Here is a 27,152-nt window from a genome sequence, read left to right as displayed (position 1 = left end):
TAGCAACCTCAGGAGGAACCCCTAGCAAACTCAGGAGGAACCCCTAGCAACCTCAGGAGGAACCCCTAGCAACCTCAGGAGGAACCCTAGTTGAGAAACCCTGGTATAGTCCGCTAGCAGCCCAGAATCGTAACCTGTCATTTTCTACATTTCAAAGCTTATTCCCCTCTATTCTGAAGGTCATTGGACCATTACGACACAGAAGTTACAATCCTGCCCATCCTTTGTCCCAGCCCTGGTGCAATGGAAACCATGGCTCAGAAGATTGTACAATCTGATTGTATGTGGCCAACTTCAGGACAACCATCAGTCCTGAGCGGACATAAACCACTCAGGAACAGTGACTGATATATATATATATATAGATTGTAAGCTCACTCACAATTTGAAGTGATGCGTCAGGATCCCCACCAATTCTCCCACGCGGCTCTCTCCACCTAGCTCCGCCCTCTGCAGGCAGAACGCCATGTCGTCGTGTTTCTGGGTGTGCAGAACGATCAGCTGGTCCTGTCCGCTGGTCAGGCTCAGTCCGGTGACCTGCCAAAAAAACAGAATAAGGAAGAAACGAAGGTGAGTACAGCACAGTAGCGCCATCTTCTGGACATTTTATCTCATAAAACCTCAAGCTGCATTTTTATTCTTGCACAGTTGTAGCGGCTCCTCTCCTCTGGACTGAAACGGCCTACTCTGATTTCACTGCACACTGTGAGCTTCCCACAATGTGCATTAGAAGCTGCGGTAAGTCAGACAGAGCCAGGGCCGTCTTTAACACAGGGCAAACACAGGGCAAAAGGGGCAGCTGCCCTGGGCCCAGTCACTCCTCTCCCGTCCCCGCTCGTTCCCTGCCTTCCCCGCGCAAGTGACCGGCGGCTCCGATGTCCGCCGGTCACTCGCGATCTCCCGCTAGAGAGGGAGAAAGGCAGGCGGCTGATGTAAACAAAGCCGTCTGTCATTCTCCCTGGTGTAACTGCAGAGATCATACGATCCTGCTATGTAGGATCGTATGTCTCTGTGGTTACATCACAAGCCACGCCCCCCCACAGTTAGAATCACGCCCCTAGGGATACATTTAACCCACTGATCCCCACTAAAGTTAAACCCTTCCCTGCCAGTGTCATTTTTACAGTAACAGTGCATATTTATAGCACTGAGGGGGGGGAGAGATTGGCGCAAACGGACTGAGCGGGTTGCTGCAATAGTCTATGATGTGGGCAAATGGTAAAGGTCCAGTGAGATTGCTTGTACACTTTGCTGGCTGCCGGCTTGTAGAGGGTGAAGCAACCCTGTATAAATCCAAAGAGAGAGAGAGAGAGAGGGCCAAGCGCCGATCTAAGGCTGCATTCACATGTCAGCTTATAATCGCGGGCAGAACCGCCGCGGTTCTGCCCGCGATTATAAGCTGACATGTGAATGCAGCCTAAGTGCATATTTATAGCACTGATTACTGTAGTAATGTCACTGGTAACCCCAAAAGTGTCAAAAATGTCAGTCAAGGGTCCGATCTGTCCGCCGCAATGTCGCAGTCCCACAACAAAAATCGCAGATCGCCGCCATTACTATTAAAAAATAAAACAATAAAAATGACATAAATTTCCCGTAGTTAGTAAACGCAATAACTTTTGCGCAAACCAATCAAAATACGCTTATTGCGATTTTTTTTTTTTTTTACCAAAAATATGTAGCAGAAAACAAATTGGCCTAAAATGTTAAAAAAAAATTTGATTTTTACATTTTTTTTTTGGAATTTCATATAAAAAATTTGAAAAATATTGTTACTTTTTCAAAATTGTCGCTCTTTTTTTGTTTATAGCGCAAAAAGTAAAAATCGCACATGTGATCAAATACCCCCCCAAAAAAAGCTCTGTTTGTGGGAAAAAAAGGACGTCAATTTTATTTGGGTACAGCGTCGCACGACCGCGCAATTGTCCGTTAAAGTCACGCAGTGCCGAATCGCGAAATAGGCCCTGGTCTTTGAGCAGCCAAATCCTCCGGGGCTTAAGTGGTTAAGGATTTAGAGAAGATCTGTAAAGAAGAGTGGATCAAAATCCCTCCTGAGATGTGTGCAAACCTGGGGGCCAACTACAAGAAACGTCTGACCTCTGTGCTTCCCAACAAGGGTTTCTCCACCAACTACTAAGGGGATCAAATACTTATTTTACTCCCTGAACTGCAACTCCATTTATAACATTTGTATCATTTTTGGTTGATATTCTGTCACTATCATATAAAATACACCCATGATAAAAATGATACACCGCCATTTCTTTGTAAGTGGGCAAACGTACACAATCTGCAGGGGATCAAATCATTGTTCCCCCTCCCCCCCCACTGTATATAATTTTGTCCAGGCTGTTACACGAGGAGCACAAAGTGACCCGGTCTCATTTTTATTCCTGAGATGTTGAAGGGGGATGGGACAGAGATTTGCGCAGAGAAGAAAAGACCTTCTATGTGGAGCGCATGTCCGTACAGCGAGCACGCAGCGCCATAATCTCATTAACTCATTAAAGCAGTCCGATGATCAGATTTAATCCAATATTACTAATTTCTTCCAATTTCATTTCCCCCCTAGAGGAATTTTCACGCTTCGCCATGAATTATGGGCGGAATCAGAAAAATAATTTTTCATGCTAAGGCCAATACGCAAAAATTTTACATAGAGCGACCATTAGAACGCATCATTCTTTTTTCTGACCTGCGCTTGGCAACATCATCCCGATTCTAATCGGTGGTTTGTCATTGACGGTTTTGGACCACAGATGTCCCACATCAATCCATTTCCGCTGTTTTGCTGTTATTGGCGATGCCCTCTTCTATGCGCACAGAGCACAGCGCACAGAGCACAGCGCACAGCGCACAGAGCACAAAGCACAGCGCACAGAGCACAGCGCACAGAGCACAGCGCACAGCAAACAGAGCACAGAGCACAGAGCACAGAGCACAGCGCACAGAGCACAGCACACAGAGCACAGCGCACAGAGCACAGCGCACAGAGCACAGCGCACAGAGCAGAGCACAGAGCACAGAGCACAGCGCACAGAGCACAGCGCACAGAGCACAGCACACAGAGCACAGCGCACAGAGCACAGCACACAGAGCAGAGCACAGAGCACAGCGCACAGAGCACAGAGCACAGCGCACAGCGCACAGAGCACAGCGCACAGAGCACAGAGCACAGCGCACAGCACACAGAGCACAGAGCACAGAGCACAGCACACAGAGCAAAGCACACAGAGCACAGCACACAGAGCACAGCGCACAGAGCACAGCGCACAGAGCACAGCGCACAGCAAACAGAGCACAGAGCACAGCGCACAGAGCACAGAGCACAGCGCACAGAGCACAGAGCACAGCGCACAGAGCACAGCACACAGAGCACAGAGCACAGCACACAGAGCACAGCGCACAGAGCACAGAGCACAGCACACAGAGCACAGAGCACAGCACACAGAGCACAGCGCACAGAGCACAGTGCACAGAGCACAGAGCACAGCGCACAGAGCACAGTGCACAGCACACAGAGCAAAGCGCACAGCGCACAGAGCACAGTACACAGCACACAGTGCACAGAGCACGTCGCACAGCGCACAGCGCACAGCGCACAGCACACAGAGCAAAGCGCACAGAGCACAGCACACAGCGCACAGCGCACAGATCACACAGCACAGAGCACAGCGCACAGAGCACAGCGGTCAAAAATTTAAAGTTAATAAAACAAATGATTTTAGATTTACTCCAGGAACAAGCCCCTCCCAGGAGCAACCAATGAACTCTAAGCCCATAAATAAATCAAAATAGAATGAATAATATTAATAATAATAATATTATTATTAATGATTATTATTATAGTAATATTATTATTATAATTAATATTTATTACAAGTAATATTTAATAATATTGTCAATGCGTATGTATAGTATTTATGTAACAACTTTACTTATTGCTGTTGTTTGTGTGTCAGATGTGATGTAAAAAAAATTATATATTATATATATATATATATATATATATATATATGTGTGTGTATATACACAGTGGGTACGGAAAGTATTCAGACCCCCTTAAATTTTTCACTCTTTGTTATATTGCAGCCATTTGCTAAAATAAGTTCATTCTTCTTCCTCATGAATGTACACATAGCACCCCATACTGACAGAAAAACACAGAATTGTTGACATTGTTGCAGATTTATTAAAAAAGAAAAACTGAAATATCACATGGTCCTAAGTATTCAGACCCTTTGCTCAGTATTTAGTAGAAGCCCCCTTTTGATCTAATACAGCCAGGAGTCTTTTTGGGAAAGATGCAACAAGTCTTTCACACCTGGATTTGGCGATCCTCTGCCATTCCTCCTTGCAGATCCTCTCCAGTTCTGTCAGGTTGGATGGTAAACGTTGGTGGACAGCCATTTTTAGGTCTCTCCAGAGATGCTCAATTGGGTTTAAGTCAGGGCTCTGGCGGGGCCATTCAAGAACAGTCACAGAGTTGTTGTGAAGCCACTCCTTCATTATTTTAGCTGTGTGCTTAGGGTCATTGTCTTGTTGGAAGGTAAACCTTCGGCCCAGTCTGAGGTCCAGAGCACTCTGGAGAAGGTTTTTGTCCAGGATATCCCTGTACTTGGCCGCATTCATCTTTCCCTCGATTGCAACCAGTCGTCCTGTCCCTGCAGCTGAAAAACACCCCCACAGCATGATGCTGCCACCACCATGCTTCACTGTTGGGACTGTATTGGACAGGTGATGAGCAGTGCCTGGTTTTCTCCACACATACCGCTTAGAATTAAGGCCAAAAAGTTCTATTTTGGTCTCATCAGACCAGAGAATCTTATTTCTCACCATCTTGGAGTCCTTCAGGTGTTTTTTAGCAAACTCCATGCAGGCTTTCATGTGTCTTACACTGAGGAGAGGCTTCCGTCGGGCCACTCTGCCATAAAGCCCCGACTGGTGGAGGGCTGCAGTGATGGTTGACTTTCTACAACTTTCTCCCATCTCCCGACTGCATCTCTGGAGCTCAGCCACAGTGATCTTTGGGTTCTTCTTTACCTCTCTCACCAAGGCTCTTCTCCCCCGATAGCTCAGTTTGGCCGGACGGCCAGCTCTAGGAAGGGTTCTGGTCGTCCCAAACGTCTTCCATTTGAGGATTATGGAGGCCACTGTGCTCTTAGGAACCTTAAGTGCAGCAGAAATCTTTTTGTAACCTTGGCCAGATCTGTGCCTTGCCACAATTCTGTCTCTGAGCTCTTCAGGCAGTTCCTTTGACCTCATGATTCTCATTTGCTCTGACATGCATTGTGATCTGGAAGGTCTTATATAGACAGGTGTGTGGCTTTCCTTATCAAGTCCAATCAGTATAATCAAACACAGCTGGACTCAAATGAAGGTGTAGAACCATCTCAAGGATGATCAGAAGAAATGGAAAGCACCTGAGTTAAATATATGAGTGTCACAGCAAAGGGTCTGAATACTTAGGACCATGTGATATTTCAGTTTTTCTTTTTTAATAAATCTGCAACAATGTCAACAATTCTGTGTTTTTCTGTCAGTATGGGGTGCTATGTGTACATTCATGAGGAAGAAGAATGAACTTAAATGATTTTAGCAAATGGCTGCAATATAACAAAGAGTGAAAAATTTAAGGGGGTCTGAATACTTTCCGTACCCACTGTGTGTATATATATATATATATATATATATATTTATATATATATATGTATATATATATATATATGTATATATATTTATATACACACAGTAGAAGTATATATTAGACTGATATCGGTTTTTCATTGCCGATACCGATACCGATATTTTGGCCAATGCATATCGGTATCGGCCGATATTGGCCGATATTTTCCTACATTTAAAACATTTTTTTTTTTAATCACTGAGCAGGTACTGCATTTAAAAGCATTCAAAACGCCAAGTTTGGCTGTTTTGAATTTTGTCATTTTTCTTAATCTAGTGCCAGTCATGACATCACTTCCGGGTTTTAAATGGAGGCCCGATCAGAGCCAAATGCGGCTTTGATCGGGTCTTCGGCGGTCATGCAGGCCGGTGGGACGGGAGACCCAGGCGAGCCGCGGAAGGCGGCGGGAGGGGGGGGGGGACATCCCCTCCGGCTCTTTGTAATGACAACCGAGTGGCTTCTCAGCCGCATCAGTTGTCATTGCAAGACAGCCGACCGTCGGCTATGGACGCCGGTACCGGGGTGATGCCTCTACCTGCAGCCATCACTCCGGTACAGCACTTTCCTGAAATATTGGCAATATCGGTAACCTCAGGGGCCGATTCCGATATATCGGGGAAAGTGCATATCGGCCCCCGATATATTGGCTTTGCCGATAATCGGTCGATCCCTAGTATATATTAATGTTAATATTAAATTGAATTTACATCTAGTGATGAGCCCCACTCAGGAGCAGCATATGAAACCAACTCTAAACCAATAAATAAATAATCATAATATTAATATCAAATGCTAAACCACTAAATAATGTTAATCATACATTTAAAGCCAATAAATAAATAATTTTAATATTTATTAATTATATTTATATTAATAGAATAATAAATAATTACCAGTACATTTTATTATTATTATTATTATTATTATTATTATTATTATTATTAATAATTTACTCTAATAATAAGCTCTGCCCAGGAGCAGCCTATAAAACCTATTTTAAACCAATAAATAAATAATCATAATCAGGGCTTTTTTTCAGCGGGAACGCGGGGGAACGCAGTTCCGGCACCTCCAGCACTGAATGTATGTAATTGCAAGGAATGCAACATTGTCTATTGATGCTGGCTGCTGAGGGATCTATTGTTGCTGGTGAAGATCTATTCCTGCAGGAGGGTTTATTGCTGCTGGGGAGTTCTAGTGTGGCTGCTGGGGGATATATTGTCTCTGGAAGAGATCTCATTTTGCAGGGGGGTCTATTGTTAATGGGGTGGTTCTTATGTTGCTGAGGGGTCAGTTTTTGATGGGAGGGATCTACTCTTTATGGAGCAGTCTATTGTAGCTGGTTGCTGGAGGGTCTATTGATGCTGTCTGCTGGGAGATCTGTTGTTGCTGCTGGGGACCCATTGTCGCTGGCTGGATCTATTGCTGCTGGGGGGGTCTGTTATTGTTGGCTGCAGGGGATCTATTTTACTGTTTTTTTGTTATCAACAAAAAAATCTAAAAAGGATGATACTGGAAGGTGGGTAGTGGGTGGAACCAAGGAACGGTTCACGGAGGTAGGTAGGGGCGGAGACAAGGGGAAAGTCTGAAAAAGGGAGTTCCTGCACCTATTTTCTGAGAAAAAAAGCCCCGATCATAATAATAATAATAAAAAAATAAATTCTAAACCAATAAGTAGTAATCATAAATATGAAGCCAAAAAATAAATACTAATAATCATCATAATAAAAATAATTACAAGTATATAATATTCATAATATTAAATTGAATTTCCTCTAGTGATAAGGATAAGAAATGGGGGGCAGGAGGAGGCCGGGAAGAGGGATAGTGGAAGGGGGGCCGATTCCCTGCGCCATGGGCTTCTGGTTTGTAATTGCCCCCTGGGCCGAAGGTTGCCAGTCAGTCCCTGCAAATATGTGTTTCAGTGGTGTGACCTGCAGTTTGCACTTACTGATTTACACACCCATAGAGAAGTGTTGCATTGCATTGTGGGATGCAGGTAGTGTGCCTAGGCATCAGCCGTATTTGCATTCTCCCCCATACTTTGGAGTGGTATGTTCCATTGTCTTGTGGGATTTCCTGGCATGTTCTTATCAGTTGTTGTTTCTGTAATGACGGGTTCTCTTGGCCATATTACAACATTGGCAGGGATTGTCGCAGTCTGAGTGGCCTCAGTGTCCCCCCCCCCCGGCTGAATATTCCGGGCACTCCATCTGCATTTCCAGCAGTGACCAGGTCACCTCTGACTGTGCAATAATGTAACAAAAGATTAGACGCTAATCTCTCTGCGTGTTAAACAAAGATCAGCGCGGCTTTCCCTGCGGCTGGACCAGCATCGAAAATAGAATTACTGTGTGCATTACTTCCCTCTAATTCCACCTTATTGCACAGGACAGGAGGGGGGCGCTCTAATTGTATCATGAATCCAATTTCCTCCATATGTCCAGGAAATATTATCCCGCCGTCTATAAGGATATTGGAGAACATGTGAGGCCGTAATGAGACGCTGAGTGCACACTGGACTCTGCCCATGGTTACCCGAAACCAGAATCATGGAGGTCCAAGCACTGGGAATATTATGTGACATATGGAGATAAAATACTCTGATGAGGAAAAGCACGGCAGGTGGCCAATGAACGGCTAATGTGTTTAAGGGTATATTCGCAAGACTTTCACCACAACCAACACAGCGACATTCTTTTCCCCTAATATCTCCAAATTTAACTGGGGGACAAGTATGTGCACAGTTTTGCTAGAAAGTAACATTCTAACATTATATACAGTAAAACCTTGGTTTGAGAGTAACTTGGTTTAAGAGCGCTTTGCAAGACAAGCAACATTTTCAAATAAATTTTGACTTGATATACAAGTAGCCTCAAGTCACAGCTGAGTATAAAAGAGAAGAGAGCGCCTCTAAGTGTAGCAATGTGGTTAAATTTAACCACTTTACCACCGGAGGATTTTGCTGTCTTCCGTCCAGGCCACTTTTTGCGATTCGGCGCTGTGCGACTTCAACTGACAATTGCGCGGTCGTGCGACGCTGTACCTAAACGAAATTTACGTCCTTTTTTTCCCACAAACAGAGCTTTCTTTTGGTGGTATTTGATCACCTGTGCGATTTTTTGATCATGCGCTATAAACAAAAAAAGAGTGTCAATTTTGCAAAAATAGCAATATTTTTCACATTTTTTTATATGAAATTCCCCCAAAAAAAAATGTAAAAATCAAAATTTTTTAACATTTTCGGCCAATTTGTTTTATGCTACATATGTTTGGTAAAAAAAATCGCAATAAGCGTATTTTGATTGGTTTGTGCAAAAGTTATCGCGTTTACTAACAAAGGGAAAGATTTTTGTCATTTTTGTTGTTTTTTTTTTTAACGCGTAATGGCGGCGATCTGCGATTTTTTTTGCGGTACTGCGACATTGCGGCGGACAGATCGGACCCTTGACTGACATTTTTGACACTTTTGGGGTTACCAGTGACATTTCTACAGTAATCAGTGCTATATATATGCAGTTACTGTAAAAATACACTGGTAGTGAAGGGGTTAACTTTATTTGGGAGGGAGGGGCTGTGTGTGTCCCTAGGGGCGTGCTTTCTACTGTGATTGGCTGTGGCTTGAGCTGTAAGGACACTGATCAACGGATCTACATAGTAGATCCGTGTGATCAGTGTCTTTACAGCGAGGAGAATGACAGGTGGCTTGTTTACACAAGCTGCCTGACTTTCTCCCTCTCCCCCGCCGATCGCCGAGTGGCCGGCGGACATCGGGTCCGCTGGTCACACGCGCGGGGGGGTCCGTGAACACGCGGGGGCGCGCACTCGCTCCCTAGACCCTCACAAGCAAGCAACGTAGCCCTACGTTAGTTTGCCTGTGAGGGGCTGACCGCCGACGTAGATAGTCGTGCGGCGGTCGGCAAGTGGTTAAGGGTATATTCGCAAAGCGGTGACTTTCACCACAACCAACACAGCGACATTTTTTTCCCCTAATATCTCCAAATTTAACTGGGGGACAAGTATGTGCACAGTTTTGCTAGAAAGTAACATTCTAACATTATATATATATATTTTTTTTTTTTCGCAAAGACTCTGGAGAATAAAATGGAGGTCATTACCCTATTTGTTTGTCACGCGGTCTTTCAAACACAATTTTATTTGTAAAAAATACATTTCACTGCATTTAAAAAACTAAACCGTAAAGTTAGCCCAATTTTTTTGTATTTTGTGAATGATGATGTCACGCCGAGTAAATAGATACCCAACATGTCACGGTTTAACCACTTAAGCCCCGGAAGATTTTACCCCCTTCCTGACCAGGCCCTATTTTGCGATTCAGCACTGCGTGACTTTAACGGACAATTGCGCAGTCGTGCGACGCTGTACCCAAAAAAAAAAAAAAAAAATATATGAAATTGACTTTCTTTTTTTCCCACAAACAGAGCTTTCTTTTGGTGGTATTTGATCACCTGTGCGATTTTTACTTTTTGCGCTATAAACCAAAAAAGAGCGACAATTTTGAAAAAATATTTTTCACGTTTTTTTATATGAAATTCCCCCCCAAAAAAATGTAAAAATCTAATTTTTTTTTAAATTTTTGCCCAATTTGTTTTCTGCTAAAAAAAAAAAAATCGCAATAAGCGTTTTTTGATTGGTTTGCGCAAAAGTTATTGCGTTTACTAACTAAGGGAAAGATTTTTGTCATTTTTGGTGTTTTTTTTTTTTAACGAGTAATGGCGGCGATCTGCGATTTTTTTTGCGGGACTGCGACATTGCGGCGGACAGATCGGACTCTTGACTGACATTTTTGACACTTTTGGGGGTACCAGTGACATTACTGCAGTAATCAGTGCTATACATATGCACTGTTACTGTAAAAATGACACTGGCAGTGAAGGGGTTAATTTTTATTGGAGAGGGAGGGGTTAATGTATGCCTGGCGCTTACTGACGTGTGTGGGGGGAGGGGACTGAGTGACACAAGGACAGATCGCAGGTTGAGCTATGCTGAATCCTGCAATCTGTCACTGTCTGTCACTTAGGAGATCCGCCCGCTCTGTTTACACAAGCGGGCGGATCTCCACACTCGATTCCCCGACGATCGGGGAAGAGCGGCAGTGATCACCACCGCTCCTGCGGGAGCGAGCCTCCGGCGGCGCGCGCGCGCCGCCCACAAGGGGAGGAGTCCAGCGACGTAGTACTACGCCGCTGGACGATAACGAGCCACATTGCTGCAGTAGCAGCAATGTGAGCAGACCTAAAGTGGTTAAAAAAACTAAACAGTAAAGTTAGTCCAATGTTTTGTATATTGTGAAAGATGATGTCACGCCGAGTAAATAGATACCCAACATGTCACGGTTTAAAATTGCGCACGCTCGTGGAATGGCGACCAGCTACTTAAAAACCTCCACAGGTAACGCTTTAAAATTTTTTAACGGTTACCAGTTTAGGGTTACAGAGGAGGTCTTTTTATAGAATTATTTATTTCGCTTTGCCGATCGCGGCAATACCTCATATGTGTGATTGGAACACCGTTTTCATTTGAGGGCGCGACTTACGAATGCGTTTTCTTTCATGTGCGAGCTTACGGCGACAGGGGGTGCTTTAACATTTTTTTTTCCTATTTATTTTATTTAATTTTTTATTTTTAGCACTGTTTTTTAAAAAACAAAAAAAAAATCTGATCACTTTTATTGCTGTCACAAAGAATGTAAACATTCCATGTGACAGTAATAGGCAGTGACAGGTACTCTTAATGGAGGGATCGGGGGTCTAAAAGACCCAAAACCCCTCCACTGCACTTCAAAGTATTCAAAATGCTGAAACTATTTTTTACTATTTTTTACTATTTTAATATCGTGATAGCGCCAGCACCAACAACACTTGCACCTTTTCACTTACACACTACCTTAGAGGTAGGTTAGCGGCAGCTTACACCACCATATTTTAAGAATATTTTATGTGTTGAAACCCATGGCGCTGGTAAAACCACACACCCCCTATTTTTGAATACTGACAGTTACTGACAGTTTTTTAATTTTGGCGCCGTTAGCCGCCAAGTAAACCGGAAGTGACGTCATGACGTCGCTTCCGCGTTACTACACCGTAGACCCGATCAAAGCCATATCCGCCTTTGTTTGGGACTCCAACCAGGCGGTGGACATGCCGGGAGGGACGGGAGACCCGGCAGAGCCGCGGAAGGCGGCGGGGGGGGGGACATCCCCTCCTGCTCGCTGGGGTAACGGCCAAGCCACTCCCGAGCCGCATCGGCTATTATCTTCTGAAAGCCGACCACCGGCTCTAAAGAATGGTACTGGATTGATGCCTGCAGCTGCATATCATCCCGCTACAATCACTTCTCCGAGCCGACGTACGGGTACAGGTAAGTAGATTCGCGGGAAGTGGTTAAATATGTTTTGGGGTACAGCCCCAGTCCCACCCTTATCCTGCCCCCTGCCCCATTCCTAAATCACCCAAATCTATCTCTTCACCCCTCAGCTCATTCCATCAGTCTCCTCACGCATAACCAACTTACTAACAGACAAATCAGCCTGGATGTCACATCGCTTCCTCAAACTCAACCTATCCAAAACCGAGCTCATGATATTTCCTCCCCCACCTTCCTCTTCCACTTATTTCTCCGTCATAATCAAAGGGTCAACTATCAACCCGTCCCCCCATGCCAAGGTCCTAGGTGTAATCCTGGACTCTGAACTATTCTTACAGCCCCACATCCAATCCCTGTCCAAAGCTTGCAGCCTCAACCTCCGCAACATCTCCAAGATACGTCCCTACCTAACCAACGACACCACAAGCTTCAAATTCACTCCTTGGTCATCTTTCGTCTCGATTACTGCAACTCCCTCCTCATTGGCTTACCTTTAAATAGGCTATCCCCCCTTCAACCATCATGAACGCTGCCGCCAGGCTCATCCACCTTACAAACCGCTCGGTGTCTGCTACCCCTCTTTGCCAATCCCTCCATTGGCTGCCACTCAACCTATGAATTCAATTCAAGATAATAACCATAACTTACAAAGCCATCTATAACTTGGCCTCCAGCTACATCACTAACCTGGTCTCAAAATACCAACCAAATCATTCTCTTCATTTGTCCCAGGACCTCCTGCTCTATAGCTCCCTTGTCACCTCTTCCCATGCTCGCCTCCAGGACGTCTCCACAGCCTCTTCATCCTCTGGAATGTTCTACCCCAATCTGTCCGACTATCTCCTACTTTGTCCACTTTCAGACGATACCTGAAAACACATCTCTTCAGAGGAGCCTATCTGGCCTCCACCTAACAACTGTACATTTCATTTCTTCATCGGCACATCCCCCCCCCCCCCCCCCCCCACAATTATTACCTCTTGTATCTCTTGATCCTCCCTCTTAGATTGTAAGCTCTAACGAGCAGGGCCTTCTGATTCCTACTGTATTAAAGTGTATTGTAGTTGTACTGTCTGCCCTCTCAAGTTGTATAGCGCTGCGTAAACTGTCGGCACTATATAAATCCTGTATTATAATAATAATAATAATTCCCAGGCCCATTGATTTACAAAAGTTCCCAGACTTTTTTCCCAAGCCCAAAGTGCACTAGGGTGTGTCATATGTTCCCTTCCCGAAGAGGAAGGATCCCTCCCTGCCCCCCTGGAAAGCAAGACTCCTGACCAGGGTAAGGCAGGCTCAGGTCCACCTAGCCAAAAGGCTCCTCATGATCAGCCAAAGTCAACTAAGGAGCACTGGGTGAATCCCTTCCCTCCCCAGGATGCAAGACTCCTAATGGAGGTAAGGACCCAGCTCCTCATGAACAGCTAACCAATGAGTACTGAGCAGGGACCCTTCCCTGACCCCCCTGGAAAGCAAGACTTCTATCAAGGGTAGAGCACGCTCAGGTCCACCTAGCCAAAAGCCTCCTCATCATCAGCCTAAATCAAATAACCAGTACTGGGTGGACCCCTTACTGACCCCCCCAGGACACAAAACTCCTGACAAGGGTAAGGCACGCTCAGGTCCACCTAGCCAAAAGGCTCCTCTTGATCAGCCAAAGTCAACTAACGAGCACTGAGTTGATCCCTTTCTGACTCCCCAGGATGCAAGACTCCTTATGGGGGTAAGGATCCCCTTTCCTCATGATCAGCCCCCTGGAAGGCAAGACACTTGACAAGGGTAAGGCATGTTAAGGTCCACCTGGTCAAAATACTCCTCTTGATCAGCCAAAGCCTGAGTACTGGGTGGGGGGCTGTCCGAAGTGAAAGGATTCCTCCCTGAACCCCCCAGGATGCAAGACACCCGATGGAGGTAAGGACCCAGCTCCTCATGATCAGCTAACCAATGAGTACTGGGCAGGGACCCTTCCCTGACCCCCCTGGAAAGCAAGATTCCTGACAAGAGTAAAGCACGCTCAGGTCCACCTAGCCAAAAGGCTCCTCATGATCAGCCAAAGTCAACTAACGAGCACTGAGTCAATCCCTTTCTGACTCCCCAGGATACAAGACTCCTTATTATTATACAGGATTTATATAGTGCCAACAGTTTGCGTAGCGCTTTACAGTGTGAGGGAAGACAATACAGTTACAATACAGTTCAAAACAGGAGGAACTAGAGGGCCCTGCTCGTTAGAGCTTACAATCTTATGGGGGTAAGGACCCCATTCCTCATGATCAGCCAACCAATGAGCACTGGGTGGGGGCCCCTCCCTGACCCCCCTGGAAGGCAAGACACTTGACAAGGGTAAGGCATGCTCAGGTCCACCTCGCCAAAATACTCCTCTTGATCAGCCAAAGCCTGAGTACTGGGTGGGGGGCTGTCTGAAGTGAAAGGACTCCTCCCTGACCCCCCCCCCCCCCTGGAATGCAAGACCCCTGACAGAGGTAAGGTACACCTAGGTCCACCGAGCCAAAAGGCTCCTCATGATCTGCCAAAGCCAACTAACGAGTACTGGGTGGACCCCTTCCTGACTCCCCAGGATGCAAGACTCCTGATGAAAGTAAGGACCCAGCTGCTCATTATCGGCCAACCAATGAGTAATAGATGGGGGCTCCTACCTGACCACGCAGAATGCAAAACTCCTGACAAGGGTAATGCTCGCTTAAGTCCACCTCGCCAAAAGCCTTCTCATGATCTGCCAAAGTCAAATAACGAGTACTGGGTGGACCCCTTCCTGACCCCCCAGGATGCAAGGCTCCTGATGGTGGTAAGGACCCAGCTCCTAATGATCAGCCAATCAATGAGTACTAGGTGGGGGCTCCTCCCTAACCATGCAGGATGCAAGACTCTTGATAGGGGTAAGACATGATCATGATCAGCCAAGGCCTGAGTACAAAGGGGGGGCTTTCCGAACTGGAAGGACCCCTCCCTTACCCCTGGGGTGTCAGGGTTGCTAGGAAAGCAGACCACACATAGATGCACGTAAAATAAAGCAGTTTATTGGAGCAAATAACAATAAACGCACAGCAAGAGTGAGGAGCGAAATCAGGAACATCCGGGGTCAAGTCCAGAAGCTCATCCAAGCCGGGGTTGAGTCTACAAGCAGGTAATCATCCAAGCTTGGGGTCTAGTCCAGAAGTGGGTAGTCTGCCAACGCGGGGTCGTCTGCCGATGCATGATCGAGAGCCAGGAGAGTTGTCAGCCAAGCCAGGTCATGCGCGGAGGAACACGGGAACTGAAGACTGCTGGCAGAGATGCACCTTGGAGCACAAACACAAGGGCGAGGACTGAAACCCATCAGGTGATTGATATAGTCAGGTGTGCAGCATCATTACTGTGCGACACCCAAGGCCTTGTGACCTGATAAAAAAAGTTGCCCCAATGTCGGCTAAAAGGCCTAGCCCATGAGGTCTGGTGCATGAAAAAAATGTTATGTGTTGTTGCCAAGAGAGTTTCACACAGTGGCGTTCCAAACCCATAGGGCAATTGTCAGAACCTAGATCACCTGCTGGTGGCACTGGGCTTCCCAGGGCAGAAGGTTGTAGTTTCAGTGTCCACTAGAAGGTGTCTCTCGGCAGCCAGCAGATCCCAGTAATCAGTCTCCACCGGATGCTGGCTACTGGGAGACACCTGCTGGTGGACACTGAAATTATAACCTTCCACTCTGGGAAACACAGTGCCACCAGGTGGTGATCCAGGTCCTGACAGCTACTCCGCCACTCCCAGGGGATGCTTGACAGTTGACACCACGGGGCCCTCTGCCTTCCCAGCCCTCAGCCAGATAAGGTAGCTGTCAAGGTGCTAGGAAACCAGACCACGAAAAGATGCAAGTAAAATAAAGCAGTTTATTAGGGCAACAACAACAAACGCACAGCAAGAGTGAGGAGCAAAATCAGGAACTGCCGGGGGTCAAGTCCAGAAGCGTGTAGCCATCCAAGCCAGGATCGATTCTAGAAGCGGGTAGTCCTCCAAGCCGGGGTCGAGTCCAGTAGCCGTTAGTCTGCCAATGTCAGATCATCTGCCATTGTGGAATCGAGAGCCAGGAAAGTCGTCAGCCAAGCCAGGTCATGCACGGAGAAACACGAAGAACAGAAGACTGCTAGTAGTGATGCACCTTGGAGTACAAACACAAGGGCAAGGACTGTAAGCTATCAGGTGATATATATAGTCAGGTGTGCAACATCATCACTGAGCGATGCCCAGGCAGCAGGCAAGTGATGATGCAAACAGAGTTTATAAGAGACAGTAGTCTGCACATGTCCAAGATGGCTGCCAACAGAAAGGCAAGGTAAGACCTTGACAGTACCCTCCCCTCAACGGCCCCTCCTTCGCAGACCAAAAAACGGTTTCTGAGGAAAGCGAGCATGGAAAGAATGGAGAAGGGCGGGAGCATGAACATCAGTGGAGGGAACTGAGGAGCGCTCCTCAGGACCATAACCCTTCCAGTGCACCAGGTAGTGAACCTGACCTCGGAACAGATGAGAATCCAAGATGCTACTAACCTTATACTCCTCATGATTGCCCACAGGAATGGGACAAGGGCGAGGAAGTGAAGAAGAATAGCGATTGCAAACCAGTGGCTTCAAAAGTGACACGTGAAAGCATGCCAGGAGGAAGATCAAGGGCATAGGCCACCAGGTTCACCTTACGGAGAATGCGAAAAGGCCCAACAAAACAGGGTGCCAGTTTAGGAGTGGGCACCCTGAGGTTGAGATTACGGGTAGAAAACCACACCTTCTCTCCGACCTGGTATGAAGGAGCAGATAAACGTCTCCAGTCTGCCTGGAGCTTCTGATGCTAAGCAGAGACCCGTAAAGACTCTTGAGTCTGGACCCAAGAGGAACGGAGGGCCCTTGAGTACTGTCAGGGTGCCAGGAAACCAGACCACACAAAGATGCAAGTAAAATAAAGCAGTTTATTAGGGCAACAACAATAAACGCACAGCAAGAGTGAGGAGCAAAATCAGGAACTGCGGGGGTCAAGTCCAGAAGCGCGTAGTCATCCAAGCCGGGATCGATTCTAGAAGCGGGTAGTCCTCCAAGCCGGGGGCGAGTCCAGTAGCCGTTAGTCTGCCAATGTCAGATCATCTGCCATTGTGGAATCGAGAGCCAGGAAAGTCGTCAGCCAAGCCAGGTCATGCACGGAGGAACACGAAGAACAGAAGACTGCTAGTAGTGATGCACCTTGGAGTACAAACACAAGGGCAAGGACTGTAAGCTATCAGGTGATAGATATAGTCAGGTGTGCAACATCATCACTGAGCGACGCCCGGGCAGCAGGCAAGTGATGATGCAAACAGAGTTTATGAGAGACAGTAGTCTGCACATGTCCAAGACGGCTGCCAACAGAAAGGCAAGGTAAGACTTTGACAGTACCCTCCCCTCAACGGTCCCTCCTTGGGCATGGAAAGCATGGAGAAGGGCGGGAGCATGAACATCAGTGGAGGGAACTGAGGAGCGCTCTTCAGGACCATAACCCTTCCAGTGCACCAGGTAGTGAACCTGACCTCGGAACAGATGAGAATCCAAGATGCTGCTAACCTCATACTCCTCATGATTGCCCACAGGAATGGGACGAGGGCAAGGAAGTGAATAAGAATAGCGCTTGCAAACCAGTGGCTTCAAAAGTGACATGTGAAAGACATTGGAGATACGCATGCCAGGAGGAAGATCAAGGGCATAAACCACCAGGTTCACCTTACGGAGGATGCGAAAAGGCCCAACAAAACAGGGTGCCAGTTTAGGAGTGGGTACCCTGAGGTTTAGATTATGGGTAGAAAACCACACCTTCTCTCCGACCTAGTATGAAGGAGCAGATAAACGTCTCCAGTCTGCCTGGAGCTTCTGACGCTGTGCAGAGAACCGTAAAGACTCTTGAGTCTGGACCCAAGAGGAACGGAGGGCCCTTGAGTACGGTCAGGGTGCCAGGAAACCAGACCACACAAAGATGCAAGTAAAATAAAGCAATTTATTAGGGCAACAACAATAAACGCACAGCAAAAGTGAGGAGCAAAATCGGGAACAGCCATGGTCAAGTCCAGAAGCGCGTAGTCATCCAAGCCGGGATCGAGTGTAGAAGAGGGTAGTCATCCAAGCTGAGGTCGAGTCCAGTAGCGGGTGGTCTGCTGATGCTGGATCGTCTGCCATTGCGGAGTCATCTGCCGATGCGGAATCAAGAGCCAGGAAAGTCGTCAGCCAAGACAAGTCATGCACAGAGGAACACGGAGAACAGAAGACTGCTAGTAGTGATGCACCTTGGAGCACAAACACAAGGGCAAGGCTCGCAAACCATCAGGTGATATATATAGTCAGGTGTGCAGAATCATCACTGAGCGACATCCAGGCAGAAGGCAAGTGATGATGCAATCAGAGTCTATAAGAGACAGCAGTCTGCATATGGCTGCCAACAGGAAGGCAAGGTAAGACCTTGACAGTAGCACAGTTCAAATCAGAAGATGCTGAGCCCTTTCAAACCCTCCACACCAGGGAAATGATCCCAAACTCCACCTTACCTGGTGGATGCCTCACTCAGGTTCCTTCTCATGGGGGAGATCCCTCAGGACCCCCGTCATTCCAGCAGGGATACTATACAGCCATCAGGAAGGCCAGAATGATGGCGGAGCGCCCCTACTGGACATTGATAAGAATAGATATTACACTTAATCTTAGCCAAAAGGCAGAGAAGAGAAAAAGGTTCCCAGGTATGATAATAGAATGCCAATAAAAGTCAAAACAATGGATTAGTTTATGCATGAGCTGAATTGGGGCTATACAAAAACAAAAAACAAATGATGGAGAATGCGGGCGTCACCATATGTAGCCACCCGCTGATTGGCTCTAGTCTGTCCATTCTCAAGGAATGTGATTAAGCCGCTTTAGTACCCAGCGATGAATTTTGTAGGTTTTGGGGCACAGTGTAATAAACTGATCACACCTACATCCTCCATGGTCTCCAGTACAGAGAACTCATCCTGTACATTCAACGCCTGCTACTAAAAACGATAAACGTCTGCCAAGGCAGCTCGGCCGCCCTTCTCTCCTGATCTCGGCCTTGGTGCTGGATCCTCATACATAAATAATCAACGCAGAGAGAAGGATTCTGCAAGCCCTGGAAATTTTGCTCTCGCTTCTCACAATTCTGGTTGCCATGACAACCGGGATGGAATTTATTTAAAGCATGAAAAAAAAAAAAAAACCAAGAGTAGCGGGAGAGAGGATCACCCTGCTGCTTAGTTACTGAGAGCGGGCGACTCGTGTCCTGTAATAATGTTTCATCCGTCAGACGGAGAGATCCGAGGAACGGGCAGCTGGCCAGGAATTCACAGGTGTAACAATTGGGGCTGATTGAGACGCTCCGTAAAGTCCGGGAATAAATAAAGGTCCAAAAATGTGCTGATTTCCCCCCCCCCCCCCTGTATTTAGGCATCCACGGTGTTCTTGCTGCTTTGTAGCATTTTTAATTTTTTCTATTTATGGCTTTAGGTCTATGTTTTGCGGTAAAACATGATAAAAGCGTGCATTTTACTGTACAATACAGCAGATCATGGTGAAGCCTGGCACTTTGAACCATGGCAGTTAGATGGCGTTTTGGGGTTAAACTCCCTTCTTCAGGGCTATCAGCTTAGGCCTGGACCTGCGCGGTTTGTAGAACCAATCTGGGGTCCTTGGACAAAGCTAAACTCTTTGCTCTCGGAGTGTTAGCCTGGGGTCCAAGGAACCTGTTATAGTACCTCTGGGCCACTTCTGTTAAAGAACCTCCAGGGGCCTAGTCCATCCTGTTCAAACGCAGCATGTTGTGCACTGAATCGTGTTTTTTTTTTTGGCTGAGTTCACCAGTAGGTGGACGCATGGTGGGGGGAGGGCAAGCAAATGTTAGCACGTATCCTTGGCATTTTGGTGTGCATGCATGCCAAGGAGGGTATTTAGTTTCCTTCCTTAATGGTAGCCAGTGATGTAACTCTTGCCTGCTGCCTGCTTTGAGCTCTGCCCAGATACAGACTATCCTTGCCTGCTGCCTGGCTGCCTGAACCTCTGCCTGGACACTGACTATCCTTGCCTATCTCAGCCTCTGCCTGGACTCTGACTATTCTTCCCTGCTGCCTGCCTAGACTTTTGCCCTGACCCTGACTATCCTTGCCTGCTGTCTATCTCGACCTCTGCCTAGACACTGACTAACCTTACCTACCTCAGCCTTTGCTTGGACCCTGACTATTCGTCTTTGCTGCCTGCCTAGACCTTTGCCTTGGCCCTGACTATCCTTGCCTGCTGCCTATCTGCCTGGACATTGACTATCCTTGCCTACCTCAACCTCTGCCTGGACTCTGACTAATCTTCCTTGCTGCCTGCCTATACTTTTGCCTTGACCCTGACTATCCTTGCCTGCTGTCTGCCTCGACCTCTGCCTAGACAATGACTATCCTTACCTACCTCAACCTTTGCTTGGACCCTGACTATTCATCTTTGCTGCCTGCCTAGACCTTTGCCTTGACCCTGACTATCCTTGCCTTCTGCCTATCTGCCTGGACAGTGACTATCCTTGCCTACCTCTACCTCGCCTGGACTCTGACTATTCTTCCCTGCTGCCTGTCTAGACTTTTGCCTTGACCCTGACTATCCTTGCCTGCTGTCTATCCCGACCTCTGACTGGACACTGACTATGCTTGCTATGTCTACCTTTTCCTGGACCCTGACTATTTTTCTTTGCTGCCTGCTTAAACCTTTGCATTGACCCTGACTATCCTTGCCTTCTGTCTATCTTGACCTCTGCCTGGACACTGACTATTCTTGCCTACTTCAACCTCTTCCTGGACCCTGACTATTCTTCCCTGCTGCCTGTCTAGACCTTTGCCTTGACCCTGACTATCCTTGCATGCTGCCTATCTGCCTGGACACTGACTATCCTTGCCTACCTCAACCTCTGCCTGGACTCTGACTATTCTTCCCTGCTGCCTGCCTACTCTTTGCCTTGACCCTGACTATCCTTGCCTGCTGTCTATTTTGACCTCTGCCTAGACACTGACTATCCTTGCCTACCTCAACCTTTGCTTGGACCCTGACTATTCGTTTTTGCTGTCTGCCTAGACCTTTGCCTTGACCCTGACTTTCCTTGCCTGCTGTCTATTGACCTCTGCTTGGATACTGACTATTCTTACCTACTTGAACCTCTGCCTGGACTCTGACTATTCTTCCTTGCTGCCTGCCTAGACCTTTGCCTTGACCCTGACTATCCTTACCTGCATCCTATCTGCTTGGGCACTGACTGTCCTTGCTACCTCAACCTCTGCCTGGACTCTGACTATTCTTCCCTGCTGCCTGCCTAGACTTTTGTCTTGACCCTGACTATCCTTGCCTGCTGTCTATATTGACCTCTGCCTGGACACTGACTATGCTTGCCTACCTCAACCTTTTCCTGGACCCTGACTATTCTTCTTTGCTGCCTGCCTATACATTTGCATTGAGCCTGACTATCTTTGCCTTCTGCCTATCTGCCTGGACACTGACTATCCTTGCACACCTCAACCTCTGCCTGGACTCTGACTATTCTTCCCTGCTGCCTGCCTAGACATTTGCCTTGACCCTGAATATCCTTGCCTGCTGTCTATCCCGACCTCTGCCCCGACACTGACTATTCATGCCTACCTTAACCTTTGTTTGGACCCTGACTATTCTTCCCTGCTGCTTGCCTAGACCTTTGCCTTGACCCTGACTATCCTTGCCTGTTGCCTGTCTTGACCTCCGCCTGGACTTTGACTACTGTTGTCAGCCTCCTGCCTCAAATTCTGCCTGAACTTTGACCGGTGAGATTTATCAGGAAGGCCAGGCAGGAGCAGGATATGAATGTCAGAATAATGAAAGCCAAGCAGCGGATAGGCTGGGTCCCCTAATCAGTGTTTGTATTACATTTGGCTGGCATATACCCTGATGACATCAGATTAATAAAGAGAACCTGTCACCAATTGTCAGGTCATATGAAATAAAATTATTCCAAAGTAATAAATATTGACGGTTATTTCATGTCTGGCTTCCTTCTCACATTATCTGGCACATTGCTCTCCACTACATAAAGCCATCTTGGCCGACTGTCACTCACCAAGCTGCTTTTGGGCACTGTGGCACTCCAGCTGAGAATGTAGAAACTAGAGTTAGGACCTTCAGGGACCTCGATGGGGCAGTGCGGCTTCCACATACAATGGCACTTGGATGTAATTAAATCCTCCAATTGCTGGCTAGCTAGGAAGTGCGCTGGGAAGTTTTTGTATGGTGATAGTCTGTGTCCATCTGTCATGTGATCATGTGATGTCACAGAATAGAAACCCACAAGAAGCTAGAGTGTTACAATTGGATGGTGGGCTACTCCAGGAAAAGGTTCAAAGTAACCATTATTGTAACTGTTAGGAAGAATTGTTTCCTGGGGAAATGTTGCATTTAAAATGTTCTTCACTTTGAAGGATATCTGATCTCTGTTCACTTCCCAGGAATTGTGCAGTGGCAATCGCAGTTTCTGTGCAGTGCAGACCCCTCAGTGGCCTCTGAGACCTAGGACAGTGCAGGGCGGTGCAGGGCGGTACCCACAAGGACGTTACGATGTACCCTTCTTGGAAACACCAGGTGCAATAAAAAGATGAAGAACACAAGAAAATGCACATGCTCTTCCTCTGAAGAGAAATTATCCTGGACCTGAACCCCCAAAGCTTGCAAGACCCCTGATAGGGACTGGATACTTGTGGTCCACCCAGCTGAAACCAGACAGACCTCATTCTTCATGAGATCTGCGAAGGCAAGGGCCACTAAAGTACTAGGTGGGACACCTCCGAAGGAAGATCCTGACCATAAGGCTGCATGTCCTCCCCTCCAGGACTTTCAGACATGAATCTCTAAGGCTTGTAGGAGTTTTGATGTGGACTGAGTACTCAAGGTCCACCCAGATGAAACCAGGTAGACCCTGTTCTTCAGGAGATGTGTGGAGGCAAGGTCCACCCAAGCACTAGGTGGAGTTCCCCGAAGGAAGACCCTGACCATAAGGCTGCATGCCCTCCCCTCCAAGACTTTCAGACCTGAAGCCCCGAGGCTTGCAAAAGTCCTGATGGGGACTAAGTACTCAGGGTCCACCCATCTGAAACCAGGCAAACCCCATTCTTCGGGAGATGTGTGGTGGCAAGGTCCACCCAAGCACTAGGTGAGGCTCCCCCGAAGGAAGATCCTGACCATAAGGCTGCATGTCCTTCCCTCCAAGACTTTCAGACCTGAACCCCCGAAGCTTGCAAGAGTCCTGATGGGGACTGAGTACTCAAGGTCCACCTAGCTGAAACCAGACAGACCCCATTCTTCAGGAGATCTGAGGAGGCAAGGTCTACCCAAGCACTAGGTGGGGCTCCCCCAAAGAAAAATCCTGACCATAAGGCTGCATCCCCTCCCCTCCGAGACTTTCAGACCTGACCCCCTGAGGCTTGCAAGAGTCTTGATGGGGGCTGAGTACTCAAGGTCCACCCAGATGAAACCAGGCAGGCCCCGTTCTTCGGGAGATGTGCGGAGGCAAAGTCCACCTAAGCACTAGGTAGGGCTCCTCCGAAGGAAGAGTCTGGCCATAATGCTGCATGCCCTCCCCTCCAAGAGTTTCAGGCCAATCCACAGACCTACACCCTGTGCTACATGCATGTGCAAAAATAAAAAAGGATACGTGCTTCAGGATGCCAAAGTGCAAGACAACAGCGGGCCTTCCAGTCAATTTAAAAATGCCTTTGGTCCCAGCCAAGGAGGCAAGTGTGGAAAAAGTGTACAAAGGTGCTATGACCTTATTGCCATACCAAAAAATACCATGATTTGCCCCAAAGTGAGTTTTTGTGTTGCTCCAGGGGGCACAAGCACCACAGGCTTTCCTCAGCCCAGCCCCTGGCCAGACAAATGTACCCCATTTCCCATCAGAAGGGCATTAGCACCTAGGGAGTCCTTCCTTCAACCGGGGACAAGCCTGGAGAACCAGACCAGATTAAACCCGACAGGAAAAAGGATTCCTTCCACCTTACTACATTGGGAATTACTAACTGGCGCCCCCTACCTTGCCTAGGAGTGTCAGCATTCTGTCTCGAAAACTGATAGGATCAGATACTACACTTGATCTTAGCCAAAAGGCTGGAAAGTCACACTAAGGAGTTCCCTCTCTGGACCATTTCCATCATAATATCACTAATCCTCCTCCTGGAATAAATCCAGAGGAGGGGGGGGGGGTAGTTTTCCAGTAATTGCCTCGTAATTAGAGGGTAATTGTCTGCTTTACAGTCTGACAAATCAATTACAAAGCGGGGCTCTTTAAGTGGCGCAGTCAGGAGAATTACAATCCGCCTGCCAGGCAGCTGCCGATAAGGTCCCCGTAAGAGGGGGGGACGGTTATTTCTGTAAGAAAATAATTTACTGTCTGGAATGGGTGATAGCAAGACTCCCCCCCTCCCCAATTCTGGAAAGTGGTTCTGTCCGATCTCATTTATGCATGCCCCATGGTGTGCAAATCTCATATACCCTCAACATCTCACATGATACAAAGAGACAAAATCTCACAAACAAGATTCTTCTCCCTGCTATTGTTGGATATCACTATAGTTTGCTGCTACATTTTTAAATTTTGCAAATAAAAAAAAAAAAAAAAACAGAAAAGAAAAGGAAAAATAAAATTCTTATTTGGCCAAATCTTCAGCAACATTTTTTTTTAACATTTTTTTTTTTTTAATAAATTGGATTCAGAGAGTAAGAAAAATAATAAAATAAAAAAAAACCTGCAAAATAAAAATTTTAAAGAGTCGGTCCTGTCACTAAATTTTTTATTTGGCTTTTTTTTTTCTCCCGTGGAAAAAAAAAAAAACATAAAAAAAATACGACAATGCACACAGAAAACAAGAAAACAAATTAATTCTTGTCAACTGCCGCTTTCAATTTTCTATTTGACTTTTGTTAATCCTTTTTTTTTTCTTCTGTGGAAAATAATACATTAAACAATACAATACACAAAAAATAAGAAAACTCGTATATTCTTATGTACTATTGCTGGCATTATTTTTAATTTTACTTTTACCACCTTTAAACTAGAAAAAAAAAAATACAAAAAGAAATATAAATTAGCTATTTTTTCTTTGCCAAATATTTTTCTGCTAAAATAAATTGGATCCAAAAGAATAAGAAAAACAATAGAATGTAAAACCCCATAAAATAAAAAATTAAAATGAGTTAGTATTGTCGCTTTAAATTTTTTATTTGGCCTTTTTTTCATCTTTTTTTCCTCTCTAGAAAAAAAAAACATCAAACAACAAGACAATACACAAACACACAGACAGAATACAAATACATTCTTGTGAACTGTCACTCTCAATTTTTTATTTGCCTTTTGTTCGTCTTTTTTTTTTTTTTTTTTTCCTGTGGAAATAATTACAATAAACAACAATACAATACACACACTCAAGAAGAAAAACAAGAAAACAAATATATTCTTGTGAACTGTTTCTCTCAATTTTTTATTTGACTTTTGTTCGCCTTTTAGTTTTTTTTTTCTGTGGAAAATAATACAATAAACAACAATGCAATACACACACATACACACACAAAAGAAAAATAGGAAAACAAATACATTTTTTTGAACTGTCACTCTCAAATTTTCATTTGACTTTTGTTCACCTTTCTTTTTTTTTTGTGGACAATAATAAAATAAACAACAATACAACACACAAAAAAAAAAAAAAAAAAAAAAAACAAGAAAAACAATAAGCTATTTTTCTTTGCCAAATCTTCAGCCAAATTTTGAACATTTTTACAAAAATGTTATGCTATTTCTACTAAAACAAATTGGATCCAAAGAATAAGAAAAACAATAGAATGTAAAACCCCATAAAATAAAAAATTAAAAAGAGTCAGTATTGTCGCTTTAAATTTTTTATTTGGGTTTTTTTCATCTTTTTTTTTCCCCTCTAGAAAAAAAAAATAAAAACATCAAACAACAAGACAATACAGACACAGAAAACAAATACATTCTTGTGAACTGGCACTCTCAATTTTTTAACTTGTGTTCATCTTTCTTCTTTTTTTTTTTTCTTCTGTGGAAAATAATACAATAAACAACAATACAACACACACACAAAAGAAGGAAACAAATATGTTCCTGTGTACTTTTGCTTGATTTCTTTTTTTTTTATTTTATTTTTATTGCCTTTATTTTATTTTATACCACCTTTATTTTATTTTTTTTATTATCAAGTTACTTTTATTACCTTTATTTTACTTTATACCACCTTAATTTTATTTTTTATTATCAAATTAAATTTATAACCTTTTTTTTTTTCTTGAAAAAGTAGAAATAATTTTTTTAAAGAAAAAAGAAAAAAGAAAAAAAAAATTATATATATATATATATATATATATATATATATATATATATATATATATATATATATATATATATATATACCTCCCCCCCTCCTCACTCACCGTACTCAGCGGGAAACTCTTCAGCACTTTGTAGGCCTTGCTGGGCTCCAGTTTGTAGAGGTGATGGTCGGTGATCAGCAATCCGCGGTCCTTACATTTGTTGAATCGGTTTACCTAAAAGATAAAACAAAGGGGGTGACATCGTACGGTGGACTCGGGGAGTGGAGATGTTGTTGAAGTTGAAGGGGGGGCATGTAAAGATTTTTATCTGACCTCTGACTCGGCAGGGGGCATTTCGTACCTCTGCAGAGAGGCCTCTGCTTCCCCACCGAGCGCAAAGGTTCTTGTCTGGCAGGGGACAGGCTTTTCTACCCGGGCTGTGGCTGCTTTCTAAAGAACTCAAACTCTAAGATTTTGCGCACCTATTGTACTGATGCCCCTGGAATGCATTGTCCCTGGCCCCGCCCCTTTTATTTATTGGGTTTCAGCTCTTTCAAATCGTGGAGGTTTAGCATCACCTAGGCGCGGTCCGTATGCAAATACAGCCTGCCCAGTTAACGCCCACTCCCCCAGACTGACACCCACCCATTAAGGCATTTTAATATTTGCATAACTCCTCCCACAGTGAACATCAG

General features: G+C 45.6%; 1 protein-coding gene and 1 long non-coding RNA gene across 3 annotated transcripts in view; both read right to left on the bottom strand.

Annotated features, from left to right (window-relative positions):
• The window catches only part of LOC309556750, a 489,144-nt gene that overhangs the window by 87,592 nt on the left and 374,400 nt on the right, over positions 1-27,152 (bottom strand). The window lies entirely within an intron of this gene.
• Positions 1-27,152, bottom strand: part of LOC309556744 (unconventional myosin-Ig-like) — a 314,471-nt gene that overhangs the window by 47,622 nt on the left and 239,697 nt on the right. For both annotated transcript variants that reach the window (XM_082259231.1, XM_082259232.1), the window contains exons 20-21: positions 26,578-26,691; positions 383-537 (exon numbers count right to left, since the gene is read on the bottom strand). In XM_082259231.1, coding sequence (XP_082115357.1) covers positions 383-537; positions 26,578-26,691 — 269 coding nt within the window. The remainder of the gene's footprint in view (positions 1-382; positions 538-26,577; positions 26,692-27,152) is intronic.

This window comes from Pelophylax lessonae, assembly GCF_965119305.1.
Source record: "Pelophylax lessonae genome assembly, chromosome: 5".
Lineage (NCBI taxonomy): Eukaryota > Metazoa > Chordata > Amphibia > Anura > Ranidae > Pelophylax > Pelophylax lessonae.
Note: the sequence above shows the minus strand (reverse complement) of the source record. Positions and strands in the feature narration are given on the sequence as shown.